The sequence below is a fragment of the Manis javanica genome, chromosome 5, assembly GCF_040802235.1.
Source record: "Manis javanica isolate MJ-LG chromosome 5, MJ_LKY, whole genome shotgun sequence".
NCBI lineage: Eukaryota > Metazoa > Chordata > Mammalia > Pholidota > Manidae > Manis > Manis javanica.
Window position 1 is genome coordinate 54,367,424 of NC_133160.1, and position 12,216 is coordinate 54,379,639.

The window sequence follows — 12,216 nt, forward strand, 5'->3', positions numbered from 1 at the left end:
TTAGCAAAGAGGATGTCAAACCAGATTTTAGATAGTGCTTCACTTTCTCTTTCATTGCTAAACTGGTTCTGTGTATACATTGGTGGAGTTTGGGAAGGAGGATATTTTCCATCACTTCCCTTCATTGTGTATTTCTGATGTATATTTGATTCTGTGATATAATAACCATATCACTTCTTTTTCACCTTTGTGGAAATCTGTGGGGTCTAAGGGAAGTGATTACCTTGACTCCTGGTATTGACATAGAGCCTCACAGGAAAGAATGCAGAGTAATAAGTCGCAGTTCTACTTGCTGAGTGTGGAGCTAAAAGCTGCAGTCCAAAAATACCCAGATGTCTCATCACAGGCCCTTAATAATGAAATGCACACAAAATATAGAAAAAAATAGTGCAGTGATTCTGTGATTAAAAGTGAGGCATTTGAGACCAACCCCAAAGGGAAGAAATAAAAGCCTCAAACTTAAATTTCAGTTGTAGAATTCTTTTTGCAGAGAAAAGTAATTGTGAAATGTGGGATGCAAAAGACGATGTAAGGTAAAAAAGTCCTCAAATACCCATTGGCAATGTTATATTCATTTTTACCTACTATTTGTAACATTTTTCTCAAATGGAGTCTGCTGTCAGAAGCACTATAGAATGCACTGAACCTTTTTTTTCCTCGTGCATTTAATTTGTTCCAAAACGTTTCCTTGAAATTTCTTTGTAAAGTACGTGTACTCTCTGTGCAGAATCTGGAAGTTAACTTCACTTATGGGAACAGAATGTATAATTTGGTGAAGAGGGCTTTCATTTTAAGTCTCTGCTATCAGTCATGCTGTCCTTGGCATGTGCAGCTACAGCGACTTGCTGTGCTGAACTCTGTGCTTCATTCTCTTCTGTGGTCTTGAGGGTCACACGTGGCAAGCACACCGGAGAGTAAGTGTGGAGGCAGGAAAGGCCAATGTTTTGCATTAAGGAGACGCAGAGTCACCTGGAGGTGGCTGTTTCATGTGTGTGCATAGCCAAAAGCTTATCAAAAAACATTTGCAGAGCTTTCTGTGAATTTTCCAATTGGGTGCATTTTTTATTTTTATTGTTAGGTATTTACTAATCACCTCAGTCTCTGGGTCTTTAAATTTTGAGTCAATATGTATCCTATATTTTGCTCTTTGAAAACACATTCTCCTCTTCTAAATGTAAGAACAACTAAAAACAAAACACACACATAAACTTCTGTCTGAATTAGTGGTAATGCTGATGGCACTCTCATAGTGTTTCCAGTATGTAAAGGGAGTACAAGAATGGACTATAGCTAGGAGGTTAGTCGAATATAGGTTTTAATCATGTCAGTGGTTTATCAGTATAAATAATCATTTGCAAAAGGTAATGATAAGGTGTAGTGGTGCTATTGTTTGTTATCACGTGTGTTCTCTTTAACTCACCAAGTGTATTTTTTCTCACTGTCCCCCAGCATCCTCTGACAATAGTAATGCTCTTCTCTGGGGACCTCTACAGTCTTTTGAGTTTCCTCAGTTTTGCCAGGTGGCTTTTTATTGGGCTGGCGGTTGCTGGGCTGATTTATCTTCGATACAAACGCCCAGATATGCATCGTCCTTTCAAGGTAACCTCAGCAATCTTGATGTGTTTACATAAATCTTTCTCATAATACCTCATCTTAGCTTTGTAATAACTTGATGATGAGAGTTTGGGTTGGGGACAGTATCCTCTGTGATAACAAGTTTACCTCTTGCAGTTTAGTGTCTTCCTTTCAGATTTATTTTAGCTTGGAACAATAGTTCATAAAATTGTTTATGTAATGTATGGAACGTTGTATGTCACATTTTTGAAAAGTGGTGGTAGTAAGATGGGATGTTTATACTGATTTTTCATGAATATGTCTAATGATATGATAAGGTCCAACTAGGGGATGCTTCTGTCTTTGTGCTGAATAGTTGTGACCAGCCATACTGAGGAGTGAGGCAGATACCTAAGTGATCACTAATCATCGCTCACTGAAACTATTAAACGGCGGCTGTTTTACAAAACAGTCACTTAAAGTATTCTTCAATGCTTTGACTTGCTGTATTGCTCATTTTCTACATTATGCAGTTCAGAAGGAACAAAAATGTAAAATATATAGGGAAACAAAGATGTATAAATTCATCCACTTATTACAACACCCATTAGCCATAACTTCCTTTTGGGAGGGCTGACGAATATGCTCCACATTTTCTTTAGCCTTAAATGTTCATGGCTTGATTTGATCTCCCTATTTATTTGCTTTTAAGAAATAACATAGATAATGTTGTTAGTCATGTTGTCAGAATTTGTTTCTAATTATATCATTGCCTAATGCTGGCAACATTTTTATTAGCGGTTGAATAGGAGTTGGCCTGTTTCATCCTGTCAGTTCTTACTGTGAATTGCCAACAGAAAATCTATATGCACTGAAAGGCTTTAACAGGCAGCAAGCAGCCATGCTCTTGTCTCTGCATTAAAATGCATTCTAATAATAATTATCAGAGTCAATTTTTTAAAATTAAAAACATAAATCATAATGGTATTAGTAAACATAACAGTTCTAATGAAGCATACTTATTTATCCTTAGATTTTATGCAATCCAAAGATTTTTTTTTTAACTTCAGAGTGTGTGCTTAAATCATTATGGCCTAGCAAAGATATTTTGCTCTTAAGGTAAGGTAGAATGGGCCTGTCACCTGGTCACATGACCAAAGTGTATCACCCAATCGCATGACTGATTCGCGTTTTTGAATCCGCCTTCTGTCCCGTGAGCTCTGAAGTGGTTTTCCTGTGCTGTGTTCCAGGTGCCGCTCTTCATCCCAGCTCTGTTCTCCTTCACTTGCCTCTTCATGGTGGCCCTTTCCCTTTACTCGGACCCATTTAGCACAGGGATTGGCTTCATCATCACGCTGACCGGGGTCCCTGCATACTATCTGTTTATTATATGGGACAAGAAACCCAAGTGGTTTAGAAGAATGTCAGGTAAGACTCGGAAGGAATTTCACGACCTTTTGAGAGACTGCTGTAGAAAACCCATCCATATATAAATATATAATGTGCACATTAAAGGTTATAAATGTAAGTGGGGCAATTACTAGTTCGAAAAAAAATGACTACATTTAAATTAGAACTAGGAGAAGAAAAAGCAGGATAGATGTTTAGGGTACAGCCACTGAATCCTTTCAGGATATTTAGTTTGAGCTGCTCTATTTCTTAGAAATATAACTTTTTTAGATAGAATTGTATCAGAAGTTCTGTAAGTGACCTAATTGTTCTTCTGAATCCCTTACTAACCCAGTTATTTTTATTTTGGGTTGAATGCAGCTCATTGATTTTATATCATAACATACAACTTGATGAGTGACATGAGATTTGGTGAGGAGTAAAACAGAGACGTGCAAAGGTCTTAAGTATAGTGATTATAACACTACCTGTTTGATTGGCATGGTGACTCACAGAAGGGTCATAAGAATAGCAAGGACAATCAAGAAAGAAATAAAAGGTCACATTTATCCTGTGATTTCCATGTGTTAGCACATATAGGGTCTTATTGAATCCTCAAAACAGCCTTCTGAAGTAGGAAAAATTATTATCCCCATTTTATACATTTTGAGTTATGGCATGGGAAAATTCATGTAAGTTGCTCCCACTCATGCAGATGTTAAATAAAAGAGCTAGAATTCAAACTCAGGTGGTTTTGTATTTTATAAGTCATCCTGGGGATAGTGGAGCTGGATTAGAGATGTTTGAGGCTGAAGACAGAGAATAGAGATTGGTGGTTACTGTACTAATCTTGATGAGAATTGAGGAGGGTCTGATCACAGGCAGTATCAGGAGGGTCTCAGAGAACACGAAAGATATTAAAGAGGTAAACCAACAGGGCTTGGTCACCAGGTAAACTGGGAGAGGAGAAAATATAGTAAAACAGTAGGTAGAAACGGTGTTCAGGAACAGCCCCTGTCAGGGGCTTTGCTGAGCAAGCCTTAACTTTGGGTCATCTCATTTAGTCCTGCGCAAGATCTGTGATCCGTGTGGGAGGTGGTTGGTGGTCTATGAGCTGATGGGGAAACCAAGACTCAGGGAGATGAAGAAGTTATTTTGGGTGTACATATTTCAAAACTTTGAGCTAGGATTTCAACCCACATCTGCTGGACATCAAAGTCCATGCTTTTTCCAGATCAGTGCCTGGGGGAAGAGAGTGAGAGATAAAAAATATAGCCAGAGGAGCAGAAATGTTCATGCTGGTGAGTTTGGTGAGATTCAAAAACAACTTATGTTCTTCTCATTCATTCCAGTTTACTCACTTTACCATAATTAATTTTTAAAAGCCCAGTAAAAAGTTCAGGGAGATTTCTGGTAAAACTCTTAATACATAATTCCAGTGCTACTAAAACAAAATGAAATAAGAACAACTTTGTGTACATATTAAATCTCTATTGTGCTACCCAGACTCATTTAGAAACTAGTCACTTAAAATAGAGTTTGCCACTACTCTTTATTAGCTTTTAATTAGTATTTGTTATCTTTAGACTTTATACTACTATTTATACCTGAATTTGTTTTCTGGTCATCAACACTATTCCCCAAAGAAGTATTACTATAAAAGTTAGGTTCTTTAAGGCTAACATAGACACTGTTTGCCTAACAGTGTATTTATCTTTGTTTCTTCTTAGATAACACTAATTTTCTGCAGAATACTTTTAGGTACATTTTCTCTGTTATAAGTGAAAGATACAGAGCCTTTTCTGGGGAAAATAAAAATTATTGTTAAACAATATTTACCATTATGATTGTTTTCCTTGTTGCCAAGGTTAGTTCAGATCAGTGCTCATCATGTTGATGTCTGTGTCTTTCTCAGATCCTGGTTAGGGATAGTTGAAAGCCCTGAGCACCATGAAAAACCAAGAGAATTTAGGAAGAAAGAACCAGTAGCACTCTAGTTGGATTACAGTGGGATGGAGCATAATTAAAGAGCAAATTCCTTGTTTTCTCTCACTTAGTAGGCAGTTTGTTCCTCCTGTTTGTAGCTATCCACCTGTAAACAGTCTTTCCTTTTGCTAAAATGTACATATTTTGAACCATTTCCTTGTCAGTGGGTATCAACTACCAGCTTTCATGTTCTATCCTTCTTTGATGTTTTTCCATGCTCATGTAATTTTGAAATTTTTTGTTATTTTTTATCTCTAATGATGTTTTGAACATCTCCAAGGGCCCCAAATTTAGTGTTAGCCATTTGTGAAAGTAGCAGCAATGTAGTAGTCCCATAATGGTTATTTGGTTCCCTCAAATGCTATTAAACCTTACCAGGGAGCATGGCAATTCTGCCTTTAAACTGCCATCATTGTAACCCTTTATCTTTATTGCTGTTTTGAAAGTGAGTAGCAAAAAGCAACAATCCTCCATAATTTTGTTTGATTTTCCTCTTAGGCAGCATTCTTGTAGTAAAATAAAGAAAATTCATAATATTTATTGCTGCAATAGCAAGTATTTTCCTAGCCTTTGGCCAAAACAACACACACACACAGACACACAAAACCGCAGAGTCCTGAACCACCACCTCACCGCTTCTCCCAACTGCCTCTTCGTTGTTAGAGAGGAACTCAGCGGGAATTTGGCGGCCAGAGAGCCTCTGCTTGGAGCATTTTGTTCAGTGATTTAATATCAAATTGTTTTGTTAGGTAACATTATTTAGCCTTTATCTTATCATTTATTTTCACCCTAATATACATGAACAGATAAGTCCTGTGAAATGATAATTTATCAAAATACATCTTACCTAGGTTGCTTCCATTAAAAAAAGTGAGGTAACCAAACAGCATTCAGAAATGGTGAGAGGCTACTCGGGTCAGATAGCCAGGGAACCTTCAGGACCTGAGGATCTGAGATTTTCAGAGACTTGATGAATTTCTCTGGCCACAGGATGCCAGTATTGAACCACATTTTGTTTGATAGCATTCCTAGCATGAAAAGAAAATGTGCTCTTAAGGGAATAGTCAGAAACACAGATGCTTTTTTCTGCCATCTGTGACAGAATGGTGGATTCTTCTGGCTATTTATTTACTTCTAGAAACATGAGCTTCTCACCAAGAAATATGGGGGCAGATACCCCACTAAGGTACTCAAAATCATGGAGATAGCTAGACTTGGCAAACTCCGGCCAGAGCTCGCAGCAGCTGCTTTGCTTGGCTGCTTCGATTTATCAGTCAAACCCCATCACAGCTGAGAGTGGGTGGAGTGACTGGAAGTTGGTCCCCTTGCTCAGGGTGAGATATGGAGGGAGCTATACTTACCCAATGACTTTGATTCTAAAGGTGCATAGTGGGTAGCACGAGCGGGGTGAATTGTAGTCCATCTTTCTGGACAGTGACGTTGCAGTTCGACAATCCTGAAAGCATATGCTGCATCTGTGTGTCACAATAACTTCATTTAGGATACCTCACTGCAAGCCACTTATGCATTTGGTAGACTCTTCATGAAGACTGCAGTGCTCTATTTCAAATTAGTGAAGCTTGTCTTAGGGGCAAAACTAATTTCTTAGGGGCCCAAAGCATCTTCACTGTAAGGGTAAAAGAAGACCATGCATGTGAAAAGGTTTTGAAGCCTTAAAGGAAAAAAATACTACTATTCTTATTTTTATTTCTGGGGAAGACTGGTGTTGTGCTAATACTTCACAGCTTTACTCAGTTTTGGCTATAGTTTCCATGCTTGTACCAGGTGTGGTTGGATAAATCAGAGTTTACAAGGTCAGTGGTGGTTCCAACTGATTTCAAGAAAAACTACTGAACATGAAAGGTAAAGCTGAAAACACTACAATTCATATTTGGTCTTACAGCTTGCAGTTACTGAAAATACCAAATGCAGACTTATTGGTTTATCTTTATTTAAAGAATTAGTATCATGGGGCTGATTATCCCCAAAGCCAAAGCCTTATATGAGCATGGATGCCGTTGAATGCCACATACTGTGCAACTTTCCTGGGCAAGCAGGAAGATTTCTCAGAGGATTACTTGGGTCTTTTGATCACTCCCATATGGCCTTATGGCTGTAGATAACTTAGAAGGAAAAGTTAGTGTGACTGTAACATCTATTCAGCCAATATAGTCACTCTGCCCAGACCTACATTAGGATGAAAGTTATTTAAATCTTGAGATTCTAAGAGAGACCATAAGAAAGCCATAGGAGAATGCCAAAAAGGGCTGGTTGGATGTGTAGAGGGACAAAGGACTAGGTGTTCAGAACCAGAGGAAGAATGGTTGGCTCATCTGCAATACTAAATAGAAGATCCCAACTGAACTATCAAGAAGGAGAATGTAACACTGGGAAGGCAGCAGGGTCTCTAAGTTGCTCTCCCTTTGTTTGAGACTGGTACAGCGTGGTGACATGGGTAAGATGCCTAAGAAAGCGTAGGGCCAGGGGTTCCAGAATATGGAAACACACCTTTGGAGAGGTCTTTGTTTGCGTATGGAGGAGCACATGCTGCCAAAGAAAGGCAGCATTAGGAAAAAGGAAAAATCTCAGTAAAACATATGAAAAGAGTCACATACACATAGAAGGAAGTCATTGTGGAGATCCATTCAGGTAGCTATGGCATGATTGCTCCAGGGAGAAAGGGCTGGAGAGTCTGTGAGGTTAACCCCACTGCTTTACATTTGGCCACCACAGACACCTAAGACTCCCTGTTTCAAGACCTCTTGTTTCAATCTCTCAGAGAACCCTAATTACTTCTCTGCCTACAAAAATCACATCTCCCTTACTATTGGTTGATAATTACTTTTCCACAGTCTATTTTTCTGGGATAATTTTACCATTTTCCTTTTCCATAAACATGGACTTTAGATGTTCGTAAGTGCTCCCTTGGGCTCCATGTACATCTCAATTTACAGTGGATGGTGACAAAATATAATTTATTCAAGAAACATTGACATAGAGTTTAATATTTGCCAAAACTATGCTGGACCCTTTATAATCAATGTATATTGTAAAAATTGTGCTAAAGAAAACAACTTTGAGGAATACTATTATAAAGTAAAGGATGAAACAACATACATTTTTTAGTGGCATTAACCATTACTTGGAAACGACTATGACAGGTGACAAGTCATACAAGAGGAGGAAGACTACATGTCTCGGAGAGAGGTCATGCGGGTCTGAGACCGTCTAGAAGATAAGTGCTAGAGGCTCCAGGACCAGTAGAAGTTTGAAGAGGTTCTGGATGGATTATAAAATAAGTGATGAACAAGAACTAATATCCTGGGGAACTAGAGTCACAGCGTTCTAGGAATGCCAAGATAACCTTAGAAATCATCTAGCCCAGTCATTCCTGCAGTTTAGTGTCTATTATAATCACAGATTTCTGGGCCCCATCTTCAGTTTCTGATTTTGGTAGGTCTAAGATGGGTCTTAAAAAGGTACATTTCTAATGTCTCAGGTGTTGTTAATATTGCCAGTCCTGGGATTGCACTCTGAGAACCAGTGATCTTGTCCAAGTCACTAATTCTTCTTTTGTTAAAATTATCTATATTTTTATTGAGATATAATTGACATATAACATTGTACAACACACTGTTTGATACACTTATATGTTGCAATATGATCATGTCACATATTTATTGTTACTTTTTTATGGTGAGAACAGTTAAAATTTAGTGTCTTAGCAACTTTTATAGTACAGTATTATTGACTGTAATCACAATGCTGTGCATCAGATCTCCATAATTTATTTATTTACTAGTTGTAAGCTTGTACCCTTCAACAATATCTCCCCAACTTCACAGCTGCTGTTAATCCCCATTTTACTCTTTTTATAAGTTCAGTTTTTTAGATTCTACATATAAGTGATAACAGTATTTTTCTTTCTCTGATGTGTCTCACCTAGTGTATCTTCAGGGTCCACCCATGTTGTTGCAAATGGCAGGATTTCTTTCTTGTGGCTGAATAATATTCCACAATGTATGTGCATGTCTGTCTATATAAATAAACATATATATATATATATATATGTATACACACACACACACATACACACACAAACCACATCTTTATCCATTCTTTCATTAACACTTAGGTTATTTCCATATCTTAGCTATTGTGAGTAATACTACAATAAAGATGGGTGTACAAATGTCCCTTCAAGATACTGATTTCAATTCCTTTGGATATTGGTACATGGTAGTAGGATTGCTGTGTCATACAGTAGTTTAATTTTAATTTTTTGAGGAACTATCAAACTGTCTTCTATAATGGTTGTACCAATTCACATTCCACCAACAGTGTATAAGGATTCTGTTTCTTCCATATCCTCACCCACATTTATCTCTTATTATTTTAATAAAAGCCTCCCTAGTAGGTGTAAGATGACATCTCATTGTGGTTTTGATATGCATTTTCCTGATGTTTAGTGATCTTGAACACCTTGTCATTTGTCTATTGGCCATTTGTACACATCTTTTTCAGAAAAATATCTATTCAGGTTCTTTGCCCATTTTTTAAATAGATTATTATTATTTACTATTGAGTTGAATGAGTTCTTTATATTTTTTGGTTATTATTCTTTATTAGATATATGGGTTATGAATATTTTCTCCCATTTTTTAAGTTGTCATCAATTTATTGGTTGTTTCTTTTGCAATGCAGAAGCTCTTAAGTGTATTCGTACTTATTTTAGTTTTTGTTGCATGTGCTTTTGGTGACTTATCCAAGAAATAATTGCCTAAACCAGTGTCAAGGATCTTTTTCCCTCTCTTTTCTTCTAGTAGTTCTTTGGTTTCAGGTCTTACATTTAAATCTGATTCACGTTGCATTAATGTTTGTGAGTGGCATAAATTAGAGGATGAGTTTCATTCCTTTGCATGTGGATGTACAGTTTTCCCAGCACATTATTGAAGAGACTGTCCTTTCCTCATTGGATGTTTTGGCACCCTTGTCAAAAATTAGTTGACTGTATAAATGGAGGATTATGTCTGGACTCTTCACTGTATTTCATTGATCTATGTGCCTAATTTGATACCAGTGCCAAACTGTTTTGATTCCACCTTTTTTTGTTGAATCTTGCTTGGAAGTAGATTGTTGGATCTTGGTTTTTTATCCATTCTGTTTTAGATTTTTGAGAGTTTGATTATAAAGTGACTTGGTAAAGTTTTCTTCGGGTTGAATTTGGGGATCTTTGAGCTTTCTATACATTGATGGCCACATCTCTCCTCACATTTGGGAAGTTTTAGCCATTTAAAAAAATGTTTCTGTTCTTTCTACTTTTTATTTTTTAGGTCTTCCATAATGTGGATATTGTTTCTTTTGATTATGTCCTACAGTTCACATAGTCTTTCTTTGATCCTTTTCATTCTAATTTCTTTATACTCCTCAGACTGGATAATATCAAGAGATCTGTCTTCTAGCTCACAGATCCTTTCTTTCACCTGATTGAGCCAACTGTTGAAGCCATCTATTGCATTTTTCATTTCATTCATTCTGTTCTTCACTTCCAGAATTTCTGTTTGGTTATTTCTTACGATTTCTCTTTATTTGCTGAATTTCTCATTTTGTTTATGTAGTGTTTTCTGAGTTAATTGATTTATCTGTGTTCTTTTGAATCTCACTGAGCTTCCTTAAAAATCATTATTTTGAATTCTTTTTTATATAATTCTCAGATCTCCATTTCCTTAAACTCAGTTACTGGAGAATTATTCTGTCCCTTAGTGGTGTCATGTTTCATAATTCTCAGATCTCCATTTCCTTAAACTCAGTTACTGGAGAATTATTCTGTCCCTTAGTGGTGTCATGTTTCATTGTTATTTTATGTTTCTCATGGGGTTTTTTGATGTCTGCATTTGAGAGTGCAGTCACCTCTTCCCCGTTTATCACTGGCTTCAGTAGGGAAAGACTTTCACCTGGAGGTGGCTGTAAGAGCATCTCCTGTAAGAGCTGTGGGATGCAGGATCTTTGGTTTCTGGGAAGGTCCAGTAGAGTAGTCTCCATGCTAAGACTGCAGAGGACCTGTAGGTGACAATGCCAAGTGTGGGCTATTGGGATCTTTGGAGGCTAAGGCTGCTGGGGTCTTCCTGTTCTCCCCACTCTTATTTTCCATGGGAGGAAGTCCCAGACAAGGAGACATCTGGTCTGGTGTGCTGATGATACGCAGAGCCCTCACAGCAGTCCTGGAGCTGGTGTCGTAGGATCAGTTGTCAATGGAACTACCACAGCACCTAGGTCCTTGGGCATAGGTACGCTTGCTGTGGCCATGGCAGTGGTCTCTGGGGTGTAGGTATGTGAAGATATCCTTGGTACCTGGGTCTCAGAGGCTTGTTGCTGTGGTGCCTGCTGGCGGGGGGAATGCAGTGTAGCAAGGGCCCAGGTGCAGAATGCACTGGTATCACAGCCCAGTAATTGTGCTGCATGGCTCTGACAATGGCAGTTCAGAGCCACAGCCTGGAACCTGGGGGTGGATTCAGGGCAGTGGTAGATTTGTGTGGTGTTGGTGAGCCAGAGCCCTGACCTGAAGGCTGAGGGGAGGGCCTGGAAGGATGGTGGCACCCAGGCAAGGATGGTTCATAGCCATCCCTCCATGGGGGCAGGGACAGGGCTCAGTCCCTAGGTACAGCAGTTACAGGTCTGAACCTGAGCCTGTCATGGAGGTGGGGCTCCAGGTAGTGGTAGTGTCCTGGGCAGTGACAGATCAGAGCTGCTGGAATCCAGGGAGTAGGACTCAGGCCATCGAGAGCCAGTTTTGGAAATAACAGTTGAGAATCTTGTCCTAGGATTGAGGCCCAGGGGTGCTCAGGGCAGCAGCATGGCCCCAATAATGGCAGTCAGAGCATGACTTGGGACCTGGGAGAAGAGCTCACGAGGAGCTGCCTGATAGTGTGACAGTGTCCCAACCTGTGGCCAGAGTGGGCAAAGCGAAGTGGCAGCTCCCACCTCCTGTGTGGTGATGTGCTGAACATAGGTACAGCAGCAAACGGGCCCCTGCAGGTGAGTCTCATCTCAGCAAAGGCTCCAGCTTCTGGGAAAAGGTGCAGAGAGGAGGCACTCCAGGTTGCTCCATCAGCTGGCATCAGGATCGTGGAAGACTGCGGGAGACCTCTGTAGCAAAAACTGTAACTGTCGCCAATTGTGAGGCTTGCTGGGCCTCTTGCTCCCCTATGTGTAGTGCACTTTCTCCAAGAGAATTCTTCCCAGTAGCTTCTGACTGGGAGATGGGATGCTGCAGGCAAAATGCTTCCT

At 39.1% G+C, this 12,216-nt stretch overlaps 1 protein-coding gene across 2 annotated transcripts in view; it reads left to right on the forward strand.

Annotated features, from left to right (window-relative positions):
• The window catches only part of SLC7A11 (solute carrier family 7 member 11), an 85,259-nt gene that overhangs the window by 52,858 nt on the left and 20,185 nt on the right, over window positions 1-12,216 (forward strand). For both annotated transcript variants that reach the window (XM_073237042.1, XM_017648722.3), the window contains exons 10-11: window positions 1,450-1,599; window positions 2,805-2,982. In XM_073237042.1, coding sequence (XP_073093143.1) covers window positions 1,450-1,599; window positions 2,805-2,982 — 328 coding nt within the window. The remainder of the gene's footprint in view (window positions 1-1,449; window positions 1,600-2,804; window positions 2,983-12,216) is intronic.